The sequence below is a fragment of the Haliaeetus albicilla genome, chromosome 8, assembly GCF_947461875.1.
Source record: "Haliaeetus albicilla chromosome 8, bHalAlb1.1, whole genome shotgun sequence".
In the NCBI taxonomy this organism is placed as follows: Eukaryota; Metazoa; Chordata; class Aves; order Accipitriformes; family Accipitridae; genus Haliaeetus; species Haliaeetus albicilla.
Window position 1 is genome coordinate 20,148,619 of NC_091490.1, and position 14,274 is coordinate 20,162,892.

A 14,274-nucleotide genomic window follows, 5' to 3' on the forward strand; every position below is an offset into this window, starting at 1 on the left:
ACAAGAATTACGATTGATATTGCTTGGTAAAAGTAGGCCTTACTGCTGATTCCAGTGATTTTCCATGAACTTCAGTTGCTTGGAATCTGGATTTTATTGAAAATATTTGTTCCACTTGCTCTTTTCCTTTATTCACAATAAGAATATAACACAAAGCTTAAAGAGAATAATTCAAAAAGGGCCAGATCAACAGTGAAAGCTAATATTAGCATGTGATGACAGCAAGCGATCAAATTCTAATATCAGCCTTCAACATTGGCATTGTTCTTTTAGAATGATTTTTCTTAATCAGATAATGAGGTTACTCTTGGTGTCTAGGTTAAAAGTTTTATTAATAATTTTGGTTATTTTTCTTGATAGAATTGAAATACTAAACTTCTCTTATGAAAAAAATTGTTTCACATGAAATTTCACATTTGTATTTCAAGGGAAAATGACTTTTTTCACATATTTTTAAAGTGCAATAGTGCAAAGTGAAGGAAAAGTTATATTCTCTATGTAGGTTCAACAGGGACAAAATTACTTTGGCAACATGTATTACATTTTAGAATTTTATTCTAATTTTCACACAAATTATGAAAACTCTCTACAAATTGATTAATAATGAGCATTAAAAGATACAGTGCTGATAAAGACAAGAACTGTGAGTTGGCTGGGAAATAAATGAGTTAATAAATCCTTCGTAAGACATAGAGAGCTTTTAGAAAACTTTCCTGTGAAGTTTTCTCAGAACCACCTCAGGGGGTGGTGGGGTGTGTGTGGAGGTGGGTGTAAATCTAAATCAGAATTGTACCAAGCTCTGTTAAATCAGTTAAAAAGTCAATTCAGAAACATTGCATGTTAAGTTTTTTTGAAAAATGTATTTATTTCCAGTTAGCTTAGAAGGATTCTGAAATGCTCTGGGGCAGAGATTCATTCTTCTTTTTTCAATCCCAGTTTCTAATATTACCAATTTACTTCCATCTATGCTAATTTGTCACCAAAGTTTCATTCTGCATTTTCACTTGAGAACTGGAATAAGTTCTTTCTTCTAAGCAAAACCAGCCTAATGCTCTGTCTCCTGTACAAGATGGACAAATTCTTAAACAGCTTTCCAAAATAGCTTCAATTTAACCCGATTTTATTGCAGTTGCAGATGTTGTGTTACTTCCTAAAGACTGACTGTCAAGAAGGGAACTAAACCGTGCTTTCAATATCTTTTCAATTTGTAACATTAACTTTCTCTAGATTATCGAGCTGAACTCAGTGAACATATAAATAAAGAGACAACAGGGAGAGCACTGAGAAAACAGGTTATGAAAGGTGGCTACTAATTTCTGCATTCATTGGTCATTCAAGTTGCAAGCACCGATCTGATTCACGCAAAATTCCTACGGGCATCGAAGAGAGGTAATTGTGGTCTAACCCGCGGCAGTGTAATGGAAGCGTACAAACATCAAACCAACCAACACGCTGAAAACGCTCCGTGACCCGCTGTATGTGGATAACGCAGCCAGAATAGCCAAAGGGGTATCGGCATCAGCTGGCTTCACCCGAGGAAACGACCGGCGTTTTGTACTGGCGATCGCAAATCTACCGTAAATCAGCCAATTAAGGGTGAAAAGTGCCCCCCCAACCCGCCGGCCAGAGCCCGTTTGTCAGCTTGCGCTGCGAACGAACTGCAGGCTTCCCCCGGCCCCCTCCCCGGGCGCTGCCCCGCGCCGTGCCCCGTCCCCCGGGAGCGGGGGCGGCCGCCAGCCGCCCGGGGGCCCGGCCCGTCGCCGCACTGCGGGAGACAGCTGTCCCCGAGCGCTGCCGGCCCCAGCCGAAGCAGCCCACCCGGCCCTCCGGGGAGACTGATCAATTGTGCGAGCGTAGGGCAGGCGAGCTCCGCCCGCGCCGCCGCGGAGCGCCTGCCGTCCCCCGGCCCGCCGGCGCTTCGGCTGCGGGCCGAGAAATGCCGCTTCCCCCCGCGAAGGCAGCTGCCCGGCGGGACCGCGGCCCGCCCGCCGCGCGGCTCCGGGAGGAGCCGTCGGGACGGGGCTGGCGGTGCCCGGCCGCAGCGGCCGGAGGAGCCAGCCCCCGCCCGCCCACCCGCCGCGCTGCCCCCGGCCCCGGCCCCGCGGCGCGCACGGCGGGCGCCGCTGCCGTGTCCTAGCGAGCGCCGCCGTGCCCTAGCGAGCGCCGCCCCGCCAGGGCCGCCGAGCCGGCTGCGCCCCAGGCCCGCCTGCCGCCCCCGCCGCAGCCCGGCGGCGAGGCCCGGCCCGGCCCGGCGAGCGGGAGCATGGAGCGGCGCGGGGGCCGGCAGCAGGTGAGCGCCGGGCCGGAGCGGTGCCCGGGGCGGGGGGGCGCGGACAGAAAGTTGGCGGGGGCCAGGCCGGCGCCGCGCGGTGCGGGGCTGCGGGCGGGGGCGGGCTGGCAGCGCACCTCGCTACGGGCGAGCTGCGCAGCTGTTGCGGGCAGGGAGCTACCGGGGGTCTGGCTTTTTAAGTGCAAGGTTGTTGTCCTCTTTCAGAACACTCAGCCGTTGGAAGCTTGATTGGTTTAATTTCTCGGGGAGTTTGGGGGTGGGTTTTGTTTGTTTGTTTTTTGTGGGTTTTTTTTTTTTTCTTGTCTGCCTTTTTTTCGTTTTAGGATTCTGGAGATAGTGTTTCTGAACTCAGGGAATGGAGACCAGTCATCTACAGAAAGTGCACAGACACTCTCTGGTTGCTCCTCTTCTTTCTTTTCTGGGCTGGTTTGGTAAGCATGCTTTTTTTTTCTGGAAGAAAAGTTCTGCCTATATGCTTTAGATGCCATGTATACATAGGGCTGGGTTATTTAGAGTTCACTTTTTTTGTAAATTACTCCAGGATCTGACTGGGCTCTTATTTCTACTTACATCATTCACTGTAGTCTTGTCACCTTGCAACACGTCTGTCTGATGTTATATCAAGTCACTATCTGTCCTGTGCTTAGAACAGCATGTGAGACTTTGGGAACAGGCTTTGTCTTTCTTAAGTATGAATGTTTTTTCATGATCTATGTCTGAGGCTACTCAGGATTCTAGTGAATATACCATTAATCAGTTTCCAATTCCAAATAACTCTTTTAATGGAAGCTAATGCAGAAGAATACTTACACATTTTGAATACTGCATAAGAGGAAGCCAAACTTTGCAAACAGGACAGGTTTTTTTACATGCTGCCTTCTGCCTAGTGCTTTGATCAGTGGAGGGAATGCTGAAAATTAAACCCATCAAATGGTGAGAACTTAGGATTTTTGTTTGTTTTCTCTCATTGTTTTTATTGCTCAGTTTCTGTGAAATAGCTTATTGCATATATGTATTGGTTTTCTTTTGTTTGATCTTAAGAGATTAAAAAATTTTTGATGACACTGATTTTTTTTCCACATAGTAGAAAAAAATTGAAACCACATTAATAACTCTGTGGAAATGCATATCACTGGCATGTATAGACACACCCTGCCAGCAGTCATACAGCAATCTATTACTTAACAATAGTTATGGCTTGTATTCAGCATTCTGCACTTCAAAAAAAAAAAAAATCACATGTACACAGTATTTGCCATACGTCCATCTTTGGAAGGAATGCCAAAATTTTTCTGAAAGCATGTTTCAGGTTACAATGCCAGCTGACTTCTCCTTTTTCTTCTGAGAACAATTTAATTATTAACAAATACTTGCTATGTAAATAAACTGGATCTGAAAATATTTTGTTATTGTAACAAATATCACCTCCACAAGTAGTATGTCAGCTTTAATTGTGGAGTCTCTACAAAAATCTCCATATTGAGGTGGCATTAACACACAGTCATAACTGAAAAAAAAGATATTTAACTAGTTAGTCTTCAGACATATAAGCAAAAATGTGACTACACTGGAGACTAAGGAAGCACATACACGTTTGTTTATGAGGCTCAGTTTTTACCCAGGTCCCATCTTTAGTGACAGGTATTAAAAGTAGAATAACAAAGGCTCTAAACCTTAAGAAAGCAAGCAGTTGTGCTGGATCTGATATGTGTAGTCTGTCTCCGGCATAGCTGATATTCAACAATATCCATGCAAAGTAGTAGTGGTTAACGTGGGACTGAGAAGTCTTGCTGCTGGCAGCAGTTGGCGCGTAGCATGGAACTTAGTGTTATTGTCCTTGATGTGTGTGAAATGCGGTTTACACCCCATGGGACTGAGAAGATGATTGTATCGCTGAGTTCTTCAGTAACTGGAGTACTGTAAATAAACCTTTGGGTAAAGTAGTGCTTAGGACTTCACCAGCTTCCCGTAAGAAAGACTACTACTTCTTAGCACTTGGAAAGGTTCTTTTCAAGGGGCATTTTGGCCCTCATGGGGTACATAAGCAGGATTTAAGCTGCATTCCTAGGCAAGGTGTCTTACATTGACTGAGGGTTGCTGCTAGTTGGCCAACGGAGGTGCTCAGCTGCCCCTGGGGTTTACAGGGAGCTGATCTACCAGGGCTTTGATCCAACAGCAGAGCATCTAAAAGATCCGGGCAGTGTCACCTAAGTCCACAGTGTGGCGCTCTCCAGGTTTTTCACATGTGTTAAAGATTGCATCTTCCTGAAATTTCAGGTAACCTGCATTTTAATTACACTTTATGTGTTTAGAATACACCTCTGATTAAATTCACGAGCAGCTGCAAGGGCTCAACATTTCTGGAGATAATATTGCCCAGGTGTGTTTTGAAGGGCACCTGGAAAAAGGAGCAGCAGTGAGCACGTGTGAAAAATTACGATTTGGATGACCTTGCGTAGTGACACACATGAACTTTGGTAGAGGCAGTGTTTAGCACCTTACTACTGCTTTCCTATTATTTTAATCAGGACCCCCATCTTTCTTCTCCTGTGATACTCTGCTTAGTTTATATACTTTCAACAATAGATGAAGGAAAGCTCTAAGGAGGCAATAGTGCTGAACTTGTCCATATGACTTGCTCCGGCCTTGTGCAGAGGGGTGAATTTTAGATTTAACTTGCATCCACAAGACAAAAATGCATGGGTTAAAAGGAGTATTTATTGAATGGGAAGGAAAAGCGCTTGTAGCATGATTTCACATTAAAAAATATTTTAACAGATGTTTATAACTGGCTATGCTGTGATGGCTGGTGCCGCAGAAAGGCTTGTGCTTGGATATGACAGCTTCGGGAACATATGTGGTAGGAAGAACACTCCTGTAAAAGGGGCACCCCTTTCTGGACAGGACATGACTAATAAAAAGTAAGTACATCAGATAATGTCTAAATAAATCAAATGTTTGAGAACTTAATAAGGTGTACATCTTCTAGTTGTCAATCATATACATATGTGTATATACACATGCTTATACTGAAAGGCAAAACAAAGTGTGAGAATGGTGCATGAAACTAAAAAGTTAAGATAGAATTTGAAAATGTGCTATGTTGTTATGCTTTATGCTGGCTTCTTCTTAAACAGGACCTTAAATAGGACTTCAGCCAAGCCAGCAGTCATTCTATTTGGCAAGTCCTTGTGGAAGTTGCATGTTGAAGTTCCCAGTCAATCTATCGACTCCCCTGAACTAGTCCTTGTAGAATGGCACCCACCTTGGCAGCTTCTGATCCCATTTAAGAACATAAAATGAAGCATAAAAATGTAGCATATTCTCAAATTGCTTCTTAAGTTCTGACTTCAAACTCCATTTTTTTCCATTATATGTGGACAAAAGTTTCATTTGCTCTGTAGCGCTTTAAAAAGATGGAAAGAAGGCTCAGAATTTAAACCAATAAAAACCAGAAAGCTTGTTTTTTGAAAAGAGGATCTTTTTTTCTTTCTAGGTATGTGTTCTTTCTGAATTCATGCAGCCTGGAAATGCAAAGCCTCAAAATCAGTTCACTTTCCTTGTGCGTGTCTAGTTGTCCACAAGAGCAACTCAACTCTTTGGAAGACCTCCAGAGTTTTGCAAGGAATAATGGTGTGCAACAGGGAATATGAGTATCTTAGCGTATCTGTAGAACAGTTGAGCAGCTTTCACTTTGTTATTCTTACGTTTGCTACGCTAGGGAGTCATTTCTTACCATTAATTTCCTGAGCAGTCCATGGCAACAGAAAAGAAAATGTCTTGTTTCTGCTTTATTTCAAAGCCATAGTTTCTAGAAATGTTACAGCTCTCTTATGCCAATTCAAAAGTTGTTGATTAATTCCTGCACAATGCTGAGATTATGCAGCAGAAAACTGGCTGCTGCGAATGAACTAGCATAGTTTGGTGGGGGTGCCAGTAGGTGAACAGAGCTCATATGCTATTTGAGAAACTTGTCCAATTGGTTCTTTTAGATTTAATTAAAACTATGGTGGAATTATTAATCCTGGAGATACACAGGTGGTTTTATCCCTTTAGATATCAGATCCCGAAGTTTGCAATTCCACCTAGAAATTTTTTATTTATTCTGCTGATGAAGATGAATATGATGTCAGAAGTAGCTATTGTGCAAAAGAGGCAGCTCCAGTTCATCCATGTCCAACGTGTAAATAAAATAACCTGTAGCCTAACACTCATTCCACAGAGTATGTGTCAACTGCAGACTATATGAATACTAGTGGCTGTTTTCATTGGAGGTCAGATTTCCATTCTTTTTTGTTTCGTTTGGCAAGAATTGCTATTTAAATTGACAACATTTGTTTTAATTTCATTTTGGGGTAGTTTGCCATCATTTAGTATGTACAGAAAGCTGTAAACACCTGTGATATTATACAAGTATTTTCAGTGTAACTGAATATAATTGCATGAAATTCCATCTACATGCTAAAACTGCTTGCATGTTTATCTCGAGGGAGAGGGCAGTATTGCATTTCGAATGGCTTGAATGTATCCAGCCTTTCTTTCCCAGAAGCATTATATAATGGAGCAGAGTATTATTAGCAGAGTACCTGGTAATATTTAGCCTAGAGCCCAGAAAATATTAAGTTTCTGGATAGATATATATTCTGTTCTAAATCATGAGGGGCCTAGTTCTGTTGTAGCTTCTGTCATTTCAGGTTTTTCCTGCTGTCTTAATGAGTAAGTTTAGAGCTGAAGTTTTGCACTGTGGAACAAATAGTGTGCCTGCCCTCCAGGAAGATCAGTAAATGGTAATTATAGTTAAGTGTAGAAGTCAAAAGATCAGAAGATTCCACAGAGGTTGCTTTAGGTTTACCCAATTAACTAATTTGTTATTTACATTCCCACTGGAAGATCAGGGATGAATATGGCCTGCTAAGGGATCAAAGCAGAAGTGCAAACAAAACTTAACTGATACTAACTAATATCAAGTTACCGTTTTCTTTTTTTCTTCTTAGGTTCTTGTCTTTGCATTTACAACCTGAACATTTCCAGTTACACGCTAAATCCAAAGGCAGCTGAGCTGTGTCCCACGCTGCCAGTTCCACCAAGGTAAGAACTACTGGGTACTTTACAACACCCTTGAGTCCAAACAGCTTCTTAAGGATTGTTACTTCCTTACATTTTGTATTTGACTTGATGCTTTACAGTCAGAATGGTTTTGCTTTGTTTGTTTATTTTTGTACGTGTATCCTTATGAGTTCTCGTGTGTGCCTGTGAACATGCCAGTGTCCTGTCCCACAGGAAGAACAAGGACTGCATTCCCTCCATTCCTCTACCCTTTAGCGATTTTTTCCTCTCCAAATCAGGAGAAAAGCACTCCATAAGAGGAGTGACTTCTCTCCTGCACAGACTTTTGCGCTCTCCCTCAATGCCAAGGAAGAGGAGGTGTGGTCTTGGGCCTTGCTTATTATCCTGAACCCAGAAATTTCCATCAGAATTGTTTCATAGCCAGCTGGCTTGAAGCACAGGTCCGGGGGTGGCACTGTCTTTAACATTTGGCATTTGTGAGTCAAAATCCTTAAACCCATGATTTTAAATTCCACTGTGTCATGAAAATACAGCAAAGAATTGGAATCTCCATACTTACAGAGCTAAGTCATCTGCTCTGAACAAGAGAAAATAGAGGAAAAAAGCAAATGGAAGAGAGCAGGAGACACATCAAAACACTACATACGGTGGATCAAAGGCAGGCATGTAAATTGATTTAGAAATATGGCATGTTTTACTTACTACTTTGACTTTTTAGGCTTTTTTCTGCTTGGCAAGGAACTCAGCAAAGTTATTCAGCTTGCACAGTAATACTTCATAGCAGAAGCAAAGCTAGTCAGGGAAGTTTTTAACTGTTGGTGAACAAACCTCTCCTTTTTAGGTATGAATATGTCTTTGACAGTATTGCCAAAGTGGGACAATAAATATATTCAAGAAGCTTGGCTGGGAGTGCCAAATAATTTCGTATGTAAATATTTGGTGGTGTTAATTGTACCTTACAGACATTGTTTTGATGTGGCTTTTAGAATGCTTGAATAGCATAAAAACAATGCAAAGTGTTTGTGGTCTGGAATTATCTACAACAACATAGCTTACAGCTATGTTAATGTGAGTTTAGGTTTTACATAAACACATGGGAGCAAAGCAGGTGAAGCCAGACTATAGTGGGCATAGGAGCTACATGCTGATGGTGATTGAGATAGTAGTTCATTTTTTTCCCCCAGGTTGATCTTGAATGGATGTTCTGGTACAGCGATACAGGCACGATGCTGCTAGGAGTTTTATTTTGCAGATGAAACGTAAAACTACCATTTGTAATAGACCACTCCCATGCCCAGTGCCCTGTTGTGTCAGACTCCATGTGCAAGGTCTCCTCCCGGGGAAGGGAGGATGCCTGCCAGGTTACAGATCAGATTGGCCGGCTGTGGCTGCAAAACTGTGTTGAGGATGCTGGTAGGGTACTGCAGAGGGATTGAAAGAGAATGGTGGAATGGATCTCTGTGATTTGAAACTGTTTGTCCAGTAATTAATATTTCTTTACCGTCTTTGTTTTTAACCTTCCAGTAAATCTTTTCCATTATTTAATCGATGTGTTCCACAAAATCCTGAATGCTATTCCAAATATGCATCTGTCTTAATAAGTATGGTTAATGAAATGGATGTTTTTCACCGAATTCTGAGTGCAATATTGGCAGGAAGAGATGCTGTGATAGGACTGAGTGTCCTTGCACTAGGTAAGGTTATAAATAAAAAGTGAATAATGATATTCAATTAAAATGTGAGGTTTCAAATGTTTCTATTAACTTTACCTTTTTAATTAAAAAGTGATCTTTTTCATATTTCTGGGCAGAGTTGTTTTTAAGAAAGAGTGATTGTGTTTTATAAGGAGGCATTTAATACAGCTCTATGAAATTCCAGATTCTGTGTTCCTTGATATGATGATATACCTCATTTCAGGGGACTCTAAGATATCATTAATGGGAAAAAAAATAATGGCATCAGCATGAACATTTAAACTTAAATTTTATACAAAATATTATTCAAAAGCTAATAATTCCCAGGGTGAAATATTTCAGTTACGAGTTCATTATTAGTAAGTTACAGGTAACTGTGTGTTTTAAATTTTAAAAAGGTTGCCAGCTTTACTAAACGCTGTTGCTTTTGAGACCACTGTTTAAAAATAAAAGCCCAAATTCTGTAAAAACCTTGAATTTATATTCAAAGTAAAGAAGAGTTAAGTTAAATGGGTTGTAACAGTCATAATAAACTTACTTTGTGTATTTTTCAGCCTTCTCTTTTATACTGGTTTTAGCCTTCAGATTCATTCGGACACTTCTGGTCCATACTTTGATTGCACTGGTTGTATTTGGGTTGTTATGTAAGTATATTTACCTTTTAGCATATGCTTAGTTAAATGGATCATCTCACTGAACTGAAGGAGAGGCAGCTGAACAAACAGCTATCCTTTTTCCCCATGGCCATCCTCAGTAACCTTAAGCTTACCACAGCCATTTCCAAGTGGAGCCCTGCTTGCCTTTTGGTGCCAAGGTCTGGCTGTGCTGTTCCAGCTGCTGAGCGTTGGGACGATGATGATTTTTATTTTTTTTATAGATGCCTGGAAACAGCATTTCTTTTGGCAGATGAACGCAGTTATGAAAATGCTACTGTTTCAAAGAAAGTTCAGTGAAGTTTTACATGGCCTGCTTTAGAAAGGGAGAACTATAGGAATGTGTCCAGCTAAAGCTTGCCATTCCATGAAAGTTAGCTTTGTATCTCCTCAGTGAGATTACATGCCTGAGCTTTAGAATAACTGCAAGAAAACCAAACGTTCTGCTGCGGTTTTACCTCAGACGAACAGACCATTATGGGAGTTTTCTCTGTGGTCGCTGGTACTGTGCCTCGCTGCTATGCGACAGTATTCCTGAGCTGAGCTTGGGTTAGGTGGAAGGGCAGGAGATCCAGGAGGGAGGCCAGGCAGGCAGGCAGCAGCCTGCCACGGCTGTGTGCCGCAGCCTGGGGAGCGCGGCCCCCGCATTCACGCTGCTCTTGGTTGCTCAGTTGTCTCAGGTGTTCTCTGGTGGCTCTATTATGACTACAGGAACGATCCCAGCACTGAATTGGAAACAGAAAAGGAAAATGTAAAGTTTCTACTTGGATATGCTATCTTCTCAACAATAGTTACCGTAAGTAGCATTTTACCCTAAGCAATGGCAGAGGCTGTAACTTGAAAACTTGAACTACAGTGGTTCTGCCACAGTAAGTGTAATTCCTCGTTCCTTTCAAATTTGCAAATGAGAATCAATTATAAGATCTGCTTACAGTCGTTTAAATAGTTTTATATCTTCATTGTGAAATTTGTTTGTCAGCACAAGGCTCTGCCACACTTCCAACCTGTACAAACGGTGTTAGCGTTGGTGGTGTAGAAATGCAAGAATTGTGTTCCATCCCCATTCTTCTCTGCATCAGCTAACTGGAGAATCATGTCAAGTGAACAGAGGGGCACTGGCTTGATATGAACATGAGATCTGTGGATTCAGCCTACCCTACCAGTAGAAGAAAGGGGTGGAAGTTCTTTTAGACAATGAAAGGGATAGTGAAGCACAGGCAGCAGTGTCTAGGCCTTCAAGTTGTGGGGTTAAATTCTGCTTTTCTCTCGCTGACCTTGTTTTCCAATAGAAAATCTGAGTGTGGCTCGCAACTTTTAATGTGATTTTTTTTCACTCTGCTGTTGCAATGTTAAAGGAGTCATTGCTCAATGTGAGTGTATGGACAATTTGTACTTCATAAGAGATTTGTCAAAATGATTGTTCTTCTGTTTTCTTAAAGCAGAGTAGGATCCATAAGCTGGAGTTCACCAGATATAAACAGTCTGACAGTTTACAGTGACAAATATAAATGTGTCACAGATCAGATTTTTTTCATGTCCTCTGTAAGTTATGACCTTTTTACTTCTGTTGATGCTGACGGGGTAAGAAAAGTTTCCTTTGTATGCATATGAGTTCCAGTACAAGTGACTGTCTTTTGCAGAACTGTGGGAACATCCACTGCTGCAGATTATGCTTCTCTTCAGACCTGGTGGCTGTTTTCTAGAGCAGGCAAGAAAACTAGTGAAGCAACTGCCACTGGCTGCATTTATTATTTTATAGACTCCAACCTCTCTTTTAGTTGCTGTTCAGTTCCTTGTCATATACAAAGAACCGGGGACATTGTGAGGTTTTTGACTCAGGGTTTTGTTGTTGTTGTTTTTACTTTTAGAAAAAAAAAATTTAAATGAGGTTTAATTTTATGTCCGCTTTGCTTCCATACATACACAGCTTCCAAATTAGTTTGGTTGTGCTACTGTCCTTTCTGCAGAAAAGGACTGGTCCTCCTAGTGAATGTAGCGAGCTGACCTGAATAGGAAGAAAGTTTGAATGTTCGTGACATACAGGTTATGTGAAAGCAATGTATAGTGTGTAACGTGCATTTGTGTTTGCTGTAAAGCAAACCAGACTGTTTCCATTAGGTGAATTACAGTTTTATGTATCCTATTTTGTTTTAAAAAAACAGTAGTAAAGATTTCAGAAAACCAGATTTTAATCTACAGGCTCTTTGAGAATATAAGCAGTGTCTCAGAAAGCTTTTCCAGTGCACAATAAATTTGTGTAGAATGCCTTCCTGTCATGTCTCTGTGGAATCTGTACCCCCTGATTCCACATTTGACAACTCTGATAACTTAAGGACAAAACCCCAACAATTTGTCTTTTTATTTCCTGTAACAGGTTGTTCTCCTTTCCCTTATACTTGTACTAAGAAAGAGGCTTCAGTTCACTGTACAGCTCTTTCGAATTGTTGGTAAAATCATTGGCAGAATTCCTTTGCTCCTCTTCCAACCGCTCTGGACCTTTCTGATTCTCATTGTGTTCTGGGTATTTTGGGTTGCTGTACTGCTTAGCTTAGGAACTGCAGGTAAGTATATGCTTTCCATGTTTTTGGATGAATGCTATCTGTTTCCTAAGTTCAATTCTTAAATAAGGGTCCTCCTGGTGTTAGTGTACAAAATGTGGGCTAGCATTGTTACACAGCTGTGTTACTCTTTCATTTTTTTTGTTTATTTTTTTCCCCCACTTGTTGGAGTCTTCAACATTGAAATAGTTCTGTGAGTCATAGCACTACAGGAGAGAGACTTTTGCTCCTATATGTGGACTTCAGTTTTGTTCTTTCTCAATTATTTAATTTGTGATTCGATTGTGGTAGATACAGTATATGTTTGATGCATTTAAGTGAAGAAAGTAACAGGAGGGAAGAGACAGCTTTTAGTGCAGTTATGAAATGAGAATGTTCATCTCCTCTGATGACAAACAATGTCCAATTGTCGTGGATGCAGAACATTGTTTCTGAGCAGTAGTTCAGTGACAACTGCTATCATTATTTAGACTGGTACAACAGTATTTGGATTAATCCAATGGTTCTTGCAGTTGTAGGAGAGGTGCTCTGTAGAAATAGTTGATCACCAAGAAAGATCTGCGAGAACAGATTTTGAGTATGGAAGTGGCATTACTGAGGGACGTACCACTGTAAGATCTGTCACTGATTGAATGGGGGTAATTTGGGTACTGTCCCTTGGCCCAGCATCATGCCATCCAAGGAAAGGGGAGGTAGGTCTTCTCTGCAACATCACCCAAAGAAGGGAAGCTAAACTCTGTGTAGCTCTGGGGATAACTCCTCATGCGGACATCAGCCTTTGTACATAGGAAGTATTATGATTTGGGGGTGGTTGGTTTTTTTAGTTTGTTTTGGGTTTTTTTAAATTTTAAATTTCTAGGGCCACTGCTAGGAGTCAGCTGTTATCCTTTGGGTTGGAGCTGATGCAGAATTGATGCGGGTAGAGGCAGTTGTTTGTCATTGCCATATTTACGTACAGGTTTTCTCTTTTCTGAAACTTGGCAGTGCTTTCTGTGTGGAAAAACAAATGCAGCCTAACTCTTCAAATGCTTATGTGTTACCATTTTATCTTGTGTTTCCACCACCCCTTGAGACAGTGGCTGCAGTAACTCCTCTGTACAGACTTACAGATCCCTGCTAGGCCAGAAAAGCCTCCAACCTTTCTGTAGCTGAGCCCATTTGGCAAAACTGGCAGCATTCCCCACCTCCATGGGTCAGGTACCTCACTCCTCTTCCATCACAGCTGCTTCCATCTCAGCCTGACCCTGTTAATTCTGGCTCTGTACAAGACCCACTTCGCTTGAACATGAGAATCTGTCTGTCTGAGTCCATGCTGGCATTGCAAATCACTCACCCATTGCTGTTTCCCTCTAGCTTTCATTGGAGAGTCATGCAGGTTTGCAAGGGTCTCTCTGTTTCTGCTGCCTTTCCCCCACTAGCTCACATCTGTTAGAACTTGTCTGACTTGTTCTGGCTGATAACTTGCTTCTCCTGCAAAAGGGTCAGACCTAGCAAGGCCGAATGTCCAACCCGCTGTCCCATTTGGAGTTGTTCCTGGCTGACTAAATAGTCAAGCAGATTCACTTTGCTTTAGGTGTCATGTGTGTTCCTTCTCCACACTCCTCTGGGTTGGATTTTCCCTTTTCAGAGACAGCATTACATGCTAGACACAGCTTTGTCTGGTTGTTAGCTTTTCTGCAAAATCGTAATCCCATTTATGCATGTATCAGCCAGGCAGCAGTAGTTTTCAAACTGCCCTTGTGGGGTAGCTTATTACTGGTTCAGACCTGTCCTTTATAGAAAGGAGCATCTCCTGAGCTATCAACCAACTGTTCATTTCATGCACCTGCTTGGATCAGATGCAATATGAGATAAAACATTAACTACAGTAAATCTAGTAGCAGGTAAGTAAAATTAAGTATAACACACAGATTTCCTAAATATATAATTAACAATAACTATCAGAGGAGATACTACATCCTTGATGTTAAGCTGAGCTGACCCATCACCCACAGGAAAATTCACTGGTACTC

At 41.6% G+C, this 14,274-nt stretch overlaps 1 protein-coding gene across 3 annotated transcripts in view; it reads left to right on the forward strand.

Moving 5' to 3' along the window:
• Positions 1–958: 958 nt before the first annotated feature.
• SLC44A3 (solute carrier family 44 member 3) overlaps positions 959–14,274 on the forward strand; it is a 42,180-nt gene continuing 28,864 nt past the window's right edge. Inside the window, exons 1-9 of one of the 3 annotated variants that reach the window (XM_069789301.1) lie at positions 959–1,389; positions 2,614–2,721; positions 5,069–5,211; positions 5,787–5,923; positions 7,285–7,378; positions 8,882–9,051; positions 9,606–9,695; positions 10,376–10,500; positions 12,079–12,265. In XM_069789301.1, coding sequence (XP_069645402.1) covers positions 5,069–5,211; positions 5,787–5,923; positions 7,285–7,378; positions 8,882–9,051; positions 9,606–9,695; positions 10,376–10,500; positions 12,079–12,265 — 946 coding nt within the window. In that variant the 5' untranslated portion in view covers positions 959–1,389; positions 2,614–2,721. Of the gene's footprint in view, positions 1,390–1,671; positions 2,291–2,613; positions 2,722–5,068; positions 5,212–5,786; positions 5,924–7,284; positions 7,379–8,881; positions 9,052–9,605; positions 9,696–10,375; positions 10,501–12,078; positions 12,266–14,274 lie in introns of those variants that run through there. The other 2 variants (XM_069789302.1, XM_069789299.1) reach the window with 2 other exon arrangements.